The sequence below is a fragment of the Sylvia atricapilla genome, chromosome 11 (genome assembly GCF_009819655.1).
Source record: "Sylvia atricapilla isolate bSylAtr1 chromosome 11, bSylAtr1.pri, whole genome shotgun sequence".
NCBI lineage: Eukaryota > Metazoa > Chordata > Aves > Passeriformes > Sylviidae > Sylvia > Sylvia atricapilla.
Genome location: NC_089150.1, coordinates 16,197,457 through 16,214,751, shown reverse-complemented (window position 1 = coordinate 16,214,751; position 17,295 = coordinate 16,197,457). Strand labels below are relative to the sequence as shown.

Below are 17,295 nucleotides of genomic sequence, written 5' to 3'. Positions count from 1 at the left end.
GTTTTACACTCTGATCCACTGACGATTGCTGTTTGTAGGATCCTTATGTTCCCAGATTTCCCACTTCTCTGGGAACAAGCCACACAAAACCTTGTGTGTTTGAAAGGGACAGCTCTCCTCCATAGAGTACACGTTAATGAGACTATTGCCTCCACACCATTTCACCTGTTCTAGAATAGGCTGGAGAAACACTGGTTTGGATTTTTAACCAGGTGAGCTGAAGCAGCAGCATCCCACTGTGATACAGACTGAGTTACAGTCTGTTCTGTAGGTTTTTTCAGGTACCATTGGGTATGTTCATTAATTTCAAGTTCAGTACTGTAGAGAATGCTGCTTCTTGCCCCCTTGGAGATGCCTGGGTGAGTTTGAAACAGCAGAGATCTACTGCTTGCACAGAGTGCCTGCAGTCAGGTACCAGCTGAGCAGCCTGGACTGCTGCTCCTCTCACGTGGCATTTCAGATAAGCAAACTGCAAGGAACTGTGAACAGTCTTAATGCAGAGGGGAATGGAGATTAAAGCTATCTATTGGTTTTCCTGAATGCTTTATTAATAAAAACTCCTTGAGAGCAAGAGGAAGACAATTTTGACAGGAAGATCTCAGGGCAGTTAAAGGAGTACAGTGCACCTGTGCAGAACTGAACCATCCAAGAACAATGGGTTTACAGATGCACAACTTTCTCATTTGTAAAATGTGCGGAGAAAACAGCAGTAGGATCCTTTGTGCAGGAACAGAATTCACCCCCTACCCCTGGGCTACTCTTTACTAAGAACAAGGAACAACCCACATACCACTTTGGGCTTGAAGGGAGGGTCTACCTCCCTCTTCTCTAGCACTGTCCAGTTGATTGTTTTGAAGAAAGGATGCTCTCTGATATTCCCAGTGACCCCAAGTCGTTTTGCTGGATCCCTTTCGAAGAGCTGCAAGAGAAGACACCCAGCACAAAGCATTAGGAATTCATCTGACCTGGCTTTCCCTTTGTAAGAGCAATTTGCTGATAAACAGCTCCTTTATTAGGAGATTTGTCTCTCCCTGCACAGAGACAGTATCAGGACCCCAAGCTGAGCATCAGTCCTACCTTTTCTAATATATCCTTTGATTCCTTGGTAATCCAGCGTGGGTAGTGAGGGGTGTCCACTCGGATTGACTCAAACAGTTCATCTTCATCATCCCCGTGGAAAGGGGACTGGCCAATCAGCATCTCATACAGCAGCACCCCAAACGACCACCAGTCCACAGAGAATGTGTACCTCAAACCCTGCAGGATCTGAGGGAATACAGGTAAGAGGTAAGAAGCAGCAATCCCAAAACCCAGATGTATTTGAAGAGAGAATCTTAAATGAGTAGAGCACTTAGAGGAAAAATAAAAATCCATCTCTCTGGAAAATTGTGGACACTGATGCAGAGCTGTGGTTTTACACTGGGCTGCTGGTTGTGGGAATGTGGCCAGCTCCATGGACAGCTATTTGCTCTCATTCAGAAATTTTCTCCCTTAATTTTAAATAACTATAGACTTAAAAACCACCCTCTCTAGTTTCTTATTTTCTTTACAAGATGAAGGGAGAAGCAAGTAGTGTTGCAAAGTAGATTCCTAGAGAAGTCTTTAATATAATTTATAGCTTTAAAAGTGAAATACTTTAGTTGAGCTGCTTTGCAAATAAGATTTAAAAAAAAAAAAAAAAAAACAACCAGAGAATTAAACTGTGAGATTCCCATTAAAAGCTCCTTTTTGGTTTGAATCCTGGTTGTTTGCAGAGGCACAAATCTCTTCTCCATCTGCAGTGCACATACATAGATTCATTCTGCAGGAGCCTCATGGGTGTGCTGGCTACACCTAACCCCCAGCTTTTAAAAAGCATTTTAACTTTCCAAATCCACTTTCTTTTTTGAACTTACAGCTACAGAATATTTTAAAATCCCAAGTACCTTCTATAAAAAACACAGATACAAATTTTTCCTCTGATTTTTGCCTCTATTAGACTTGGACTTTTCTGAGCTATTAGTCTACAAAGAGTTGATTAATCCCAGCAGCTCTTGTGCCATCAGGGCAGTAAACCCATGCCAGCAGTGTCTGTGTGTGCCACACTGACCTCGGGAGCGATGTAGTCGGGGGTCCCACAGAAAGTGCTCGCCTTGTTGTCACCACAAATGTTTTCTTTGCACATTCCAAAATCAGCTATTTTGATGTGGCCTTCTTTATCAAGCATCACATTGTCCAGTTTTAGGTCTCTGCAGAAAGAGTTTTAAAGATGTTGTGCATTAAGTAGTATTTGTAATCAGATGCACGCAGTTTCTTCACTGAAACACCTCCCCAGCTGCACACACAGAGGCTTTTCAAGAAAATAATCATCCATAAACACAATCCATCCAAAATGGTTCTTTTGTGCTTTGAAGGCATGAGGGACAAGGGAAGAATTCTCTCTTGTCAAAGAAAGTAAGAGGCTAAGGTGCATATATAAAATGTGACCTTGTAATCCAGCACATTTGCTTTCAGACCCAGAAACACAGCCAGAGCTTCTGTTGCTGCTGGAAGGCAGTGTGAGTTAATGCCCCAGGAGCTGACACAGCAGTGCTGCACCAGCTTCAGGGCTCAAAAGAAGTATTGTGTTAGATTCTGAGAGCTTTTGGCAGGAATTTAATTGTTCGAAACCTGCCCAGCTCTTAACACTACCTGTGACTTGTTCCTAGTTACAGCACAAGTTCATGTGTTGTGGCAGAGCCTGTGAAGGGTCTTATTCATATCTTTTCTCAGAACAACACTACTCAACCAAGAAAGAGCTCTTTCCCAGCAGTTTCCAAAAGCTACACTCCCTCCCTTTGACCATGCTGCATTTTTTGTCCATCTGGCTGCAAATGCACATACCAAGGAGGGCAGGCTGCAGAGAAATGAACAGCCCTCTGCTTACCAAGGGCTGAAATAGAGCAGGGAGTTTCCCATAAGAACAGGGCAGTCTCTTCTCCTGGTAACTGAAGTTCCCAGCACCAGCACTGGATCAGGGTGTGGCCCGTGATGCTTCAGCCTTGTGAGGCAGAACCATCAATGTGGTTTCATCAGAAGGCAAAAGCAGGGAACTTTCACTTTGCTGGTTTGCTCAAGGAGCCTCTCCCTCACCTCAACACTAAATAGACTCATGACTTGAAGGCAGTGTTTGAAAATAACTGAAACAAAACTGCTTTTGTGTAACACAAATCCCATTCCAACATTCCAGCTACCAAGGAAAGAAACACATAGAGATTAATTTTGGGCATATTAACAGCCTTGGAAACTACATCAGATCTCTGACAGAGAGCTTGTGTTTGTTACATCAATCAGGAATTAAAAGATGCATGAAGTGATAAGACAATTCCCAGGTCCCAGCCTGGAGCTAGCTGGTACTCACCTATAAATAATGCCTTTGCTGTGAAGAAACTGGAGCCCACATACAATTTCAGCTCCGTAAAACCTGAAAAAAACCAAATGTATTTTAATCTTCACTCAGTTACAACAGTCAATTCAAGCAGCCAAAATAATGCTGTGGGCATCTTTGAGAAACACTGTACACATCTTTAAATCCTGATATCTCTGTGTGTGTGCAGCCAGATGCTGTGACCTGCAAGTTAATCCTTCCACCACACATCGGCAGTGTCCAACACCAAACAGCAGAGGGGACACAGCAGGAATTGCTGTAAGCTTCATCCCACATCCCTCAGGGAACACCATCCCTTCCCTCGTCCTTAATAACAGTTCTAGTGGTTTTATTGATAGGCACATGCCTTTTGAAAGAGAGCTACTGGGAGCTCAGCTCTCCAGGATTGCTGCAGGAGGGCCTGGGCACCAATGACAAGATTAGAACTGGGCCTCACCTGTCTCCCTCTGCACCTGCCTGGTCACAACAGACACACTGAAAAGTGCCATCACTTCAGGGGCACTCTCCTCAAAAAAAAAAAGGAGGTGACAATCTAGGGGACATGAAGGAAAATCTGAAAGAATGCTTCCCTCTGCCCCAAAAAGCATTTTTTTTTAAATTGGAAAAATATAAAACTATTTCTATTTCTGTATAGAAAATGAATGCTGGTCCAAAACAAATAGACACAGAATATACCCAGAGAGGATGCCAGATGCACAGGTGTTTGCTGGGATGCAGGTAAGCTGGAGGGGCTTTAGCCACATTTTTGCTTGGGAGAGTGGGAAGGGAGCTGACCTGTACAACTGGCTGCTGCTGATGCCAGATTTCTTGTGATCCCATCAGTCAGCAATCCTTAGTGCAGTGCCAGGAACAGAAGTAATGTTCCTGGGGTTTACAGACAGATCCAGTACTCTGCACTGTTACTTTTTAAGGCTTACCTGCCACCCCTTCAATGATGCCATTAAAATGCCCATGGGTGTGGATGAGAGAAGTAGAAACTGACCTCGAACTAAAAATGATAGCTAAAGTAACAATAATAGAGTATTTTGGCATCCTTTAAAGATCACTGGAACTGAAAACTTAAATCACAGATAACTGACACAGTTGTACTTACTAAACAAAGTGCTTACCCATTTAATTAGCATCTCATGGAATGTGGCTTTTTGTACTATCATGTCAATTCAGCAATAGCAGTAAGTAAGTATTGAACTTTTTCCCCCATGCTGTTTTCCAACTTTTTCCATCAGAATACTATCCCAAAGTACACTGAAGCTGTGCCTTTTGCTTCTCAGTGCTGGCTTATGTTGCAATTTATTCTGCACCTCTAGGAACAAGCATCCCATAAAGTACAACATCACACTAAATTACATAAATTAAGCAATCACAACTCCACACATCATTAAGTGAACTTCATTGTATTCAACCAGTGCCTAAAAACATCTTTGCAACCATCAGCCACTGAAACTTGACTGCAGGTAAGGAGGGGCACAGAAGCCATAAAGCCAGAGATTAAATCATTCATGGAGGTGGGGAGTGAAGGGTTGAGGACTCACGTTGCTCTGTAGAGGTCGAAACGCCCCTTGTCTTGGATGTGGAACATCAGGTCTCCCCCGTTCAGGAACTCCATAATGAAGAACAAATGATCCTTTTGCAGATAACCAGGGAATGGAACAATTACTGATGCTATCCAACCATAAATGAAGTAGTAGTGTGCCTCCAGGGGACCAAGCAGCCACTTCCCTCTTCTCCTGAAATATTTTTGGTTTCATGCACCCCCATGAGGCTCCTACAGAGTTGAGTGGCTTGGTCTTGTAAATATAAATATCTGATCTTGTATTCTGTGGGTTTCTAGACTTAATACACACTTAAATAGGCTTCCTGATTTCAATCTGAGACAGTCATCCTTTTCCCCTCACTGAGGATAAAGCTCAGATCAAGGACTTTATTAAACTCCTTCTAATTCCAGACTGCATAGATGTTTTTCTGATTTTATTCTGTCCTTACCAAGATCTGTTTTCATATTTACTTTCCATTAGGCACATGAATTATTGCACAGACCACAGGAAAAGGACATTTAATTCTTTCATCACTAAATTAATTTCATTTGACTGCTGATATCAGCACCCATTAAAAGGTTTGATCTGTTTTGTTGCTATCACCATTTAAATTTTTACCTTTGTCTGAAATGTGCAGTAAAGATGTGTGAGAAATGGATTTTCCCAGGCAAGGGCGAGGACCCTCTTTTCCACCATGGTACATTCCACATCATCATCAATTAGCACCACGTCTTTTTTCAGAGCTTTGACAGCAAAGAATTCGTTCTTCCCTTTCAGCTCAGCAAGCAGAACCTACAAAAAAAATGAAAGATGAGAGTACAGCATATGTAGGAAAGACTGGAGCTGATCTATCAGTGAGGGAAAGCCAAAGGTGTTCAGATCAGGTGCACTGGCAATTAAAAAACACATTTAAATGGGAAGGATGAGAGAAGTTTGGGAATGTGAAGCTGCTGGACGGAGATGAGGAGATAGGGCTCAAGGGCCACAGGGACAGCAGTTTTTCTGCCAATGTCTTGTGAGTGTATGAGCAGCAGCCATGTAAAGCCTGGTCTGTCACTAGAGCTGCAGTGTCAGAGACAGCAGTGGACAGAGCCCATGGAGGTCCCACTGCTCTCCCAAACATCCCCTGCCACTGCAATGGGGCATTGTGAGGCTCTTTCTGTGTGGAGTGAACAGAACTAAAACATCCATCTGCACTGGGTGCATTAAAAGGCAATTCCTCTGCCTCAATACTAAACACTGACAAACTGCTCTGCACCATGAATCACTTCTGGGTTTACGCACGATCCAGCTGATGAATTTCTAGTGCTTTTGACAAAGATACCTACATACAATTCTGTTAGGAGATTACTGACCCAAGAAGCTGTGAGACCTTTCTGGTTAAAGGAAACAACCCATCACATCACAGAGATCAAGCCAGGCAGACATCTTAACTCTCAGTTTGTCACCTACCTTTCCAAAGCTCCCTTTCCCCAGCACTTTGTGGAAGACAAAGCTGTCTATGTTGAATTTTCTCCTTGCAGCTCTCGGCACTGGCTTGGTTGTGTTTACCTCCCAGAGCTTATCGTACTCGCTGTTATCTGCTGATCAAAACAGGGAGGGGAAAGTTCAGTGGATGCAGGAACACTGCAGGACTTGCAGCCCTGGGTAAGAATTAGGTACTGACATGGTTTTCTCAGTGTATCTGCTGCTGGAACTACTGGTGGATCTGAACATAAGGGACAAGTCCTGTGTAAGCTTCTTGTGTGGCCAGGAGATGGTAAAAAGAAATACATGCTGCTTTTTTTTAACAGAACTGACTAAAAAGATTGTCAAACACAAGTCAAGAATGAATAACTTCTTAAATGGTCTGTCAGGTAAGTGGCTATATTGAAAAATTTTTTCCTCACCTGTTGTGTCTCCTCCAGGAGCTTTATGTTTCTTATCAAAATCTTGATAAATACCAACACTTTCTACAGATCCAGAATCAGACCTTCGTGAAGATTTCTGGGGAGAAGGGGAACATTTGAAATTATATTAGCACTGTTACTTTAGAAATAGAGTAATAGCTTTAAATGTAACGTGATGGCAGCATAAGCCTTTTATTAACTCCCAGTATGTACCTTTTCTCAAGAAGTCTGGTTCACAGACTATTTAGTCACCTTCTTTACAGCTTCACATCAACCATTTGCTTTATTTCCTTTTACTGCAAGACAGTAAGTCACTGAAATTCCTGAACAGTCTACGTTCCATTGTTCATTTCAAAATTATTACAGGTAAAATGGTTTGAACCACAGTGGAAAAAATTTGAACTGTGGGAAAATGTCCCCTTGGATATCTGTTCATGTGAAAGAGGAGATGGGAATCACTGTTTTACTGGACATGCTGAAGTCATATCTGGATGTGACATCAGGGAAACAACTTTTACATATGGAGGATCCCTGAGATCAAATTTCAGTAATGAAAAGATTGAGCTCCTGTGTCATGAAAGAGCTGCTGCAACAGCTCTCACTGTTTTCAAAGTAAATATCCTGTGAAAGCTTAGGAATGCACATCTCAGAGGAAGCACTGTTGGCTTTTGTGATATATTTTCCTGTTTTATTTTAGAGCTTGTGTCTGAATCTTTATTTGCAGAAGCTGATCAGAAAAGAATCATGCTGCAGGAGGGGATGACCAGTGCAAGCTATGGGGCCAGCATTAATCCCAGAGGGGTTTTCTCTGTGTGTGTGTATGTGTATATATATCTCAGATGAATAAAAAATGATATTATCTGGTATATTTCTCCTTATTCACTTAATTTTATCATTAAGTGGAATTTTTAAGTTGAAGCATATAAAAACAGATTTTCAGCACTACAATGTTGCTGATTAATCCATTAAACAGAAAGGAACAAAATAATCTTTGCATCACAGAAGAACAAAACTGAATTTCAGGAAGCCACACACCTTTAAAAAAATTCTTTAAGTGGCAAACCCTCATCCCTATTTCAGTTTGAGACTATTGATATTTTTGTTAGTCTCTATAAGTATCAAAAAAGACAAAGCTGTTTGCATTTCCTCTTTTCCAAATACAGTTCCCCATAAAAGTGACGTGTCACAGCTCAGCTGGTCTGTGGCCAAGATAAATTTGGCCGTATCAGGCACCCAAACTCGACCAGCCTAGAAGTAAAACAAGTGCCTGGATAAGGCAAGGGGAGGTTGGATCCAAACCTAAACAGGGGACCCATGGCCAGCCCTGTTCCATCCTGAATGCAGACACTGCTCAGGGAGCTGGGTGGTGCAGAGATCCCAACCCCCTGGCTGTCCAAGCCTGGGAAACTTGAACCCCCTCTATGAGAAGGTTCTGAACAATAAAACCTCATTTGTCTCATGGTCATCGGTGACTTGAGTCGTGAATCTGTCTCCAGCCTATGACTGCACATAACTGATGCAGAAAAGATGATGTGAAAACCCCAAAAGGCTCTGAAGTAATTACCTGAGAAATGGCAATAAATCTTACCTGGCTCACTTGATTCAAAGCTTCAGCTAGCAACTTCTGGTTTATTCCACATAAGTTTGCCACCTTCTTCTGGCATTTATGGTGCACATTCATCCCACATTCTAAAAGAAATGTAAAGATTGTTATACAAGCATCAAGAAGATACCGACATTACGACAAACCAGGCTGCTCTGTGCAGTTCAGAAACCTTTCTGTAAGACCAGACTGGACAGTGACCTGTCATGGCTACCAAAATCACAGGTTTTAGGATATAACAAAATGAAGACTAAAAAATGTTTCACAAGCAAAAAACCTCCAATCATCATTACTTTATTCTCAAAACCTGTGACAATAAGCATCATATTGCCTTTTTGTGAGAGAATTATAACAGCAATATTTATAGTAAAGGCTTTGAACACACTTTGAGATGCTATGTTGAGTAAATCTCCACCAGTACTCCATGCTGAGTACTGTTTCAGCTATTCCCAAAACAGTAATTTTGATAATGCTCAAAGATTGCAACCCTGCAGTGTTTCCTGACTCCTTCAGCAGCTCACCTTGGATGAGCTGTCCCATGAGCCCAGTGCCTTTGTCTCTCTTTAAAACAAAAGCTTTTTTATCCCATATGGATGAGACAAATCCCACCCTACAGGACACACATGGAAAGGCACAGTGCGCTCCAACAGCAATGTCCAGGGGGGGAACATTGGAAAAGCACAGAGAGCTGCCAGCTCCCTCCTCCTCCTCACCTTCACACTTGAGCCCTTGCTTGACCAGCCCCCAGAGCAGGCTGCCACAGTGGTCACAGAAGGTGGGGCTCATGTAGTTGTAGACTCGGAAGCGGTGGGGCATGTCGATGTTGAACCGCTCCTTCTGGAACTGAGCACAGCCACAAGCATTTCACATCAGCTCCCTCACCCAGCAGGGAGGTGGGTCCTCACCCACCCCTCACAGAGCTTTCAGCTGCTCCTTTTACTTGAAAGCTTTGCCCACTATGTGTTACAGAACTTTATACAATTCAGAACCTTGGCTTGTACAGCCAAGCATCTCCCAAATGGCGCTGTCAGCTTCTGTTACAAGGTTTTGTTAGTTCACAATGTTTAATTACATACTTACACTCTAAATATGTTGTTCCAGCTCTTACCATTGTGTCTCTGCTGTTGGCTGCTGTACCAGTACACCTCCCAATGATTTTATCAATGCATTTCTTATGAATAGCAGCGTTGCATTCTTCAAGACATGCACAAGAAAAAAAGGGACTCCTTCAGATAGTAAATACATGGGATGAGGTGTTTGCATTGAATGGCAGAATGTGAAGAGCACACTCCTTTTGCATTGTACTACATATACCAAAAGTTTATTTTGTATCAAGATAATAATTTTTTAAGCTGATTCCTCCACCTCTTTTCTTTTAGCATAAACTGTATTTCTAAACTAAATCAGCAATATCCCCAGTATCTGATAACAGAAGGACAGTATTATGCTTTTGAGTTTTACCTTTTGATAGCTCCTCCCTACTTCGAGTAATGCACAGATCTGTGCCAAGTCAAAAGTGATTTTCAATTCAGCTGTAAAACCCCTCAATAGTTTTAATTCATTTTAGAAAAGGTTTCACAAAGAACTACTGTCATAAATGAGTGCAACTTTTCAATAGCATTACACAATCCTGAGAAGAATGGCTAAGTATAAATCTTGATACTGAAATGCCAGGTAGGAATCATAGTCAGATTCCTTTGGTTATGGTGCAAAATTGATATTTAACATCTACTACTACCCATAGTGATGATGCATTGTACCTTGCATATTTACAGGTTTTTATTCAAGAGTAACTATTAGATCTCCAGATTCACGTGGAAAGCAGCATAAGATGCAAAACAAAAAAACAACAAAACAAACAAAAAAAAGCAAAAAATCAACTTACGTCTACATTTGTATCCCTGCTTGTTGAGTCCCCTGAAAAACAAATTATAAAGAAAGAAAATCAATAAATTTTCTGGAAAAAAAGATGACTGGTTTCTTGTATTTTAATCATGTCAACCAACCAATTAATAAACTGGTCTAAATTCTGGTAATCAGAATCCTCTGATAAGGATAAGGCCCTGTATTTGACAGACCTGAAAATTAGGAGGAAAACCCAGAAACAACAAGGTTTCAATCACATGGGAAATCCTCCCCACGTAGCTTAGGACAAAACCAGCCTTATTATGAAAGGGATCCAACTTGTGGCCCTCTGTGGGTCTATAGTCTGCCATCAGTCACTTCACATCTCAAAGTCTGGGCATTATTTTCTCAGACCCACCCCACTTGTTCTCCTGTGACAGAGCTGATGATGACCATGGCCAGATGCTGATGGAATTTCTGCCCATTATTTCAGTGGCAAAAATGTTCAAGCTCTATTTCTCAATGTGAAAGGCAACTATAGTTCTTACATATAAAAATTCTCTTAGTGAGTATATAACTTCAATTTCCCAACACAAATTTATTTGTCATGTTTTGTCTGAGTATATCTGAAGCAAAGTTTGCAGTAATTTGGCCCTTGGAGCTGGGGGAAAGTTTCAATTTTCTTTCTTACCATACAAAGTCTCTGCAGACAGAGCAAAATGTAGGTTGTCCAAAGAAGGTGGCGATAAATTCATGATTTTTGATGTAGTGGATTTTGGCTTGCTTGATAGCTCCTCTCCTGTTGATAGTTACTGTCCCCTCCTCTTCCCTCATCGACTGTCTGCAGTCTGAGGGGGACACAAGAAGACACACTCTTAAGACTTCCAGGTACGACAAAGGTTAATATTTGCTTCTCCCGGATATTTGGTTTGTTTTTCTGTTTCTGACTGGTGTTTCTGTTCATTTTACACCTGCATTCTGCAGACTTTCAGTCCAACAGGGGTGGGACAGGTGCACACACTGCTTTCCCAAGGTGTCCCTGTGCTCCTTGGCAAGTGCTCCCCACTCCTGCCCACACAAAAAAAGCCTTCAGCTGATGAACTGACAGCAAAAAGCAGGGATGGAGCACCCTTCTCATAGAGAAGTGACAACCACTGTTATTCCTTGAAAGAAAACAAACCCTATTATTTCTCTTATGTGATTTATGTTTAATATGAATAAGTATGTTATTGGAAGCAGGAGGGTCAGCAGAAGCCTTTCCATGCTGCTGCTGCACCTGCCCTCCTGAACCAGGACTACAGCAGAAATTCAGATGGACTGCTGCAGGACCTTCTGGGTGACCACAGGACCATCCTACTGGAAGATGACTTTCTTCCAGCCTCCAGGCTCATTAAGCAGCAAATGGATTTTGCTTCTTTATGTCCTCATTAAGGACAAATGAGATTTTCAGTTAGACATTTCCATTTTGCTGTTTCATAACATTCATGTTTTATCTTTCCACAAGTCTCAGCCTCATTCATTTCCCCTTCCAGCCTCCATGGAGTCAGATTATTTAGCACTATAATAATACTACCTGCTCCCATCTACTGTAGCCTCTAATACTGGATCCCATAGAAATCACGTGTACCATTATTAAGCCAAGAAATAAAACAACAAACAAATTCTCAGGCTCCAAGTCCAACCAGCTCATACAGGCTCTCATTAGAGATTATGGTTATTTTCACTCATTTCCAAGGCAGCTTCTGAGTTTCTTCTACAAAAATGCCTATTTGTGGCTGTACACAAATAGACTGAGACACAAACTCAGACTATTTAGTCTTAATTAGGCATTTTTAAAGTCCTAGGGGTTTGTAGCAGAGGTAACCCAAGGTAGGTGTATCAAGACACTGGGTAACTGGCAGAACACATTTCTTGTCAATTGAAAGGAGCTGTTGAGGACAATCCCACCCAGCAGAAGATGAAGGACTGAGCTGGCAATGAGGAGCTGATCAACTGCTAACTCCATCAGCTCTGGCCAGCAGCTTGTGGGTCCCAGCCTGAAAGAAATTGGACATGGTTCACATCTCCAAAGTGCTGTCTGTAAAGCTGAGGGCAAACAGGATCTTGCTGTTTGCAGGCTGGAAATTTCCACAGCAATGGAATAAGGAAAAAGTCAGAAGAACATTTTTCCCATTGTCAATATAATAGTTTTTTTAAATTTGCTCCATTGCACTGCTGCCTTTTATCATTACAGTGGGAACCTTGCTTTTAGCACTGACAGAAGCAGATTTGTTTCCTTTGCCAAGTCACACTCACTGCAATGCCTGAGCTTACTACGAAGTTACCCAGGAGCTCTGGTTTTCTGGCTGCTAGAAGCACTTAGTTCTTGTAGTTGTTTTTTTTTTTTTTTAGCTGACTGCCACCACTGCTATTCCAACAGACTGCTGAACCTGGAATACAATCTGTCATGTGACACTATTCTGAGTGGCCTAAACAAATTTATCTGTCACAGCGAGCAGCAGCCACACTGCAGCAGTTGAGTGCTGTCTTAGAAAAGAAATAACACCATCAGCTCAGAGATTAAGGAAAGATTAGGCATATTAGTGAAAAAAAAGTTCAAAAAAGGTCTTTAGGTTTTGCCACTGGTTATTAATGTACTTTTTGGAGAAACTGGCCACCTGGTTCAGAGAAAAATTCATCCTGACAGCCCCTGAAAGGATTTTTCAGTGTGCACTGTGACAGTCGCTGAGTTACCCTTGCCCCTCCTGGAACAGGATTAGTTTTCCTTGTTCAAACAGGCTGCTGAATTCATCCAACACAAACTCATCAGCTGCTGCACTTCAGCTTGTGGCAGTCTGCAAACTGTGCTATCTCTTTCTTTGATCGATATAAATAAGAAAGAATAGCTGAAAACATTTTTGTCTGGATCAGAAGCAGCTGAGAGGTTTGGAGAGCAGCTGTGAGTCAAGTTCATCTGGAGCTGAGGTGGCTCTGAAATTATGGTGTAATTTCAATTTACTATGAGCATGTTTAACAAGTTCTCTTAATGTGTAAATTGCCTTTAATGTGTATTGCTCCAGAAAAGCTTTAAGCAGCTCAGCCAACCGTGGAGTTAACTAGAGAATAAAGGCTTAATTTCAGAGATGCAGAGACAATCAACAGTTGTTGGGAAGTAACTTTCACAACTGTATGGATGCAGGGTGGAGATGAGGGGGATGGAGAAACGCAAAGGGAAAAAACTTTGCTTCCCCCTCCAGGCAAGCCAGGATTCTCATAAATTAAATGCTTGTCATGAGCCAGCATATGGTCAGAAAGAGCATGTACAGAACAGCTGAATCAGCAACTAGGATCCAGGTGACCTCTGCAGCCCAGACTTGACATGAATCATTTTGGACCTAGCACACACCAATAAACAACATAACCTATTTCCTCTGTTGAGAGCTGTAGTTAATATTTATCACTGACACGTTCATGTATTTCAAGGTCCCTTCTCAAAACTTGCAGCTGATGTGACACAAACCCCCAGAACTCCTCTGTGCTGTACATTCGTGAAGAAACCATGAACTGTCAGTGCAGCTCTCCAAACTGCTGTAAACACCTGCCTGTATTCTCTGTTCAGATATTCTCTGCTCGTCCTGCTGAACATTTCACAGTCCCCACAGCCACAAACATAACACCCAACCCATTGCCTGGAAAACATTTACTGAAATAATATTGCTGAGGCTCTGCTGAGCTGTAATAAACCTCAAGGTGAGATGTCACATTGTCTCAATTGAACCTCAAAAGTTCAAGAACAAAAGAAATCAACCTCACGATAACCCTATTTTTAAAAGAGAGAATTGAAAAAATATTTATCATCTTTAGAGTTCATTTTCGTCTTAATCTGCTTATTTTATGGTGCTGTTAATGAAAAGGAAAGCTAACAGTGCTACTGTCAGAGACTGGGAACCAGGTCTTCAAACAGGGACAGGAAAGGAATCTTCTGAGCTGGTTGCTCAGGTTATAATTTGCCTGAAACTTTATAATAAATTACAAATCCCACTAACACTTCTGTTCAATGTCTGTCTCCTTCTGCTGTTCTGCAGCCTTGCACTTGGCTTTGTTTGAAAGTTAAGTGCACCTTCAGGTCAAGAAAAATATTAATCTCTCAGAGCAATCATTAAAAGGGAAAGCTTGTTCCTGACAAAGGAGACTTTCCCAGCATTAACTGTCTCAGAGGCAAACTGCTCTTTAACCTGCTCCTGGAGAAGATTGCTTTAAAGATCACCTGTTAAAAAAAACCCCACAACCCAATCAAACCCAAAAAAACCCAGGGAACCACTTACAGAATTACAAGTTTCCCCAAAGCCTACAGTTCTATGACATGAACTTGCTCTGGTAAATCATTCTAGTCTTTGTGCTACCCCTCTAAAGAGAGTTTAATTTCTCACAGGTTTGGGTTGGAGCATTAGTTCCAATGTCTGCCACAGGCAGGGAAAAATTCCACTAGATCACGTTGTTCAGAGCCCCATCCAGCCTGGCCTTGAGCAAATCAAGGATGAAGTCCTGCTGTGGCCCCTGAGCCACCATCTGCTGCTGCTCTGCAGCTGCTTTAGTACCTAGGTATGTAACCTTTCCTAGGCATTAGTGACATGGTAATGGCCTGGGAGAAAAGTGTAAAACAAAATACCAGCTTTAACAAGCCCTGCTTTTCAATCCAGGGTTAAAAAACCCCAAAACCAAACACACTCCAGCCTTTGCTGTGCTCCCAGCTCCCAGAGCTGCAGTGTGAACACCAGCCCATGCTCAGCATACAGAGCTCTTGCTTTACAGCTCAGTGTTTGGTAAGTGCTTCTGCAGAGACCTCTGGCATTTTATTTGTGGTGACAAAACCAGGAGTAAACTGGAAAGTAGGTCTTCTTTCTTCTTCAAATCACACAGTAAAACCAACCTTTAAAGATGCAGCATCTCAATCAAACTTCTACTAAACATACAAACTATATCAGAATGTCTGTGGTCCACACAGATGTTAGCTACCCTTGGGAACCAAAGACACACCAACCTGGCATCTATGAAATCACTACATCTGCAACTGTCTGATTCTTCTGGAGAAAAATCAGAAGAGAAAGGCTGCAGATGTTTTTGTTAAATTCATGCAATTGCACTTCTGATGCAGATGAAAGCAGATGCGAGGTGCCACTGAATAATCTCTACATCAGCCAAATTTCTATAAACAGCATTTTCTCAGTTAAATGATTAAATCATACCGACATCCCCATGTACAACTGTAAGGATCAGTTATGGCTCTTCAGCCCTTATCACTATTATTTATTAAAAATGTGACCATCCTTCCACAACACACGAAATTCATGGAGATAGTTTCTTCAAATCTTACTTTAGGCCCACACAATATACAGATTGAAATAGCAAAATCTCTTATTTACCCTATTATTTTTCACAGATAACTCAGAAAAATGCTGCAGTCTCATGCTTCCCCAGCACTCAACACACAGAGAACAACATATTCAAAATACAGGCGCCTCTCTGGTTCATGTCCCTCTCCCAGAAGTCAGACACTTGAGATATCAAAAGTTCACATGCAAATCACTCACCTTCTGGTACTTCTAATGGCATTTTAAGGAAAAAATTCACTGCTCTTTTCTGCAGGAAGCTGTAGCCAGCAAAACAGCAATTCAGGATTCAAGCCCAAGACACCAGCATGCTCCCAAAGCTGCTAACACTGCACGAGACACTCAGGAGAGCGAGGCTCTGCGTTTTCTTACTCGAGGAGGTCATTAACCACATTTGAATAAACAAAGATCAAGCAAAGCATGAAACGTATTACAACTCCCACCTATGAAAACTAAAGCTGCTTTACAGAATTATAACCTAGTTTCAGTACTACAACAAGAGAAGGAGGGGTAGAAGGAAAACAATTTCAAAATGAAAATCGAGGTTAACACCCTCTGTTCTCACATTTCACACACCAAGAGAAAAGTTTTTGAATTTTCAGCATAAACTCATATTCGAATCACAGGACAGAAGGCAAAAAATTTCTTTGACAGCTCTAAGTCAGGCCTCTGTGGTTCCCATTTTATAGGGTCTAGGAAGAAAAAATCCTTTAAGATTGGTAAGATTTTTCATATGCAGCCCTAAATTAACTGGTCAAACCTCAATCTGGAAAAAGAATATTCAAACGAAAAGTCTCAGTGTAGTCTGCCATGGAAGAACCATTAGTACTAGCTTATTTTGTAATGTTTTTTTCTCTAAGAATGTACCTGTTAATGGAGCAATAACATTCTTATTTCTCCGCTCTGCACCACTGCAGCAGAGGAAAGCAGTTTTCTCTAAAGGTAGCAGAATGTTTGCTACTTAGAAGACACGTTTGAAAAACAGCAGCTTCAGTTTGCAATACAACTGAAAGAAAGAATTAGTCACTTCTGTGAAGTGCTTGGAGATTTTCAAACAAAAGGTAGCACTTACAACTCAAAGATACAAATGGCAGCAATGCCTTTGAATAAACCAGGAACAACTGAAATACCAGTTTCAGAACGAGCCTTTTTTAGTGTTTTAGAAACACAGCTACCATAGAGTTCTGTATGCAAAGGCAGGTCAGAGGCAGAACAAAACGACAAGTGCACAGGAAGGAATGTGAACTGTCTCTGAGCTTTCAGCCATTAACTGAGGGTTTCAGCAATGTGGGGAATGGAGGTTTACACAAACATCCCTGCAATGCACCAGCAAGCCTCTGTGCTCCCAGAATGACTCACAGAATGACTAGGTTGGAAGAGACCTCCAAGATCGAGTCCTCTCACACTGATAAGCGTTAATTTAACTGGAGAGAACATTTACAGCAGTGCAATGATGAGCAAAACATCAAAGTGTTTGCCTATTTAGGAGCAGTACACACTGACATAAGAGAGGTTTACAACCTTGAGGAGGAGTAGTTTGCTAAAATGTATTGATATTTGCAGTGTTCACATTAAAATATCAGATTGAGTAGTTCTCCTTCACAAAATGTAGATGTATAAATTTCTTGAAAGGCAATTTCCATCACCT

General features: G+C 41.6%; 1 protein-coding gene across 2 annotated transcripts in view; it reads right to left on the bottom strand.

Moving 5' to 3' along the window:
- Positions 1 to 17,295, bottom strand: part of PRKCD (protein kinase C delta) — a 60,793-nt gene that overhangs the window by 979 nt on the left and 42,519 nt on the right. Inside the window, exons 5-17 of one of the 2 annotated variants that reach the window (XM_066326843.1) lie at positions 10,970 to 11,126; positions 10,319 to 10,350; positions 9,542 to 9,627; positions 9,147 to 9,276; positions 8,419 to 8,519; positions 6,831 to 6,927; positions 6,394 to 6,524; positions 5,560 to 5,733; positions 4,939 to 5,030; positions 3,380 to 3,442; positions 2,090 to 2,228; positions 1,078 to 1,266; positions 791 to 919 (exon numbers count right to left, since the gene is read on the bottom strand). In XM_066326843.1, coding sequence (XP_066182940.1) covers positions 791 to 919; positions 1,078 to 1,266; positions 2,090 to 2,228; positions 3,380 to 3,442; positions 4,939 to 5,030; positions 5,560 to 5,733; positions 6,394 to 6,524; positions 6,831 to 6,927; positions 8,419 to 8,519; positions 9,147 to 9,276; positions 9,542 to 9,627; positions 10,319 to 10,350; positions 10,970 to 11,126 — 1,520 coding nt within the window. The remainder of the gene's footprint in view (positions 1 to 790; positions 920 to 1,077; positions 1,267 to 2,089; positions 2,229 to 3,379; positions 3,443 to 4,938; positions 5,031 to 5,559; positions 5,734 to 6,393; positions 6,525 to 6,830; positions 6,928 to 8,418; positions 8,520 to 9,146; positions 9,277 to 9,541; positions 9,628 to 10,318; positions 10,351 to 10,969; positions 11,127 to 17,295) is intronic. The other variant, XM_066326844.1, reaches the window with a different exon arrangement.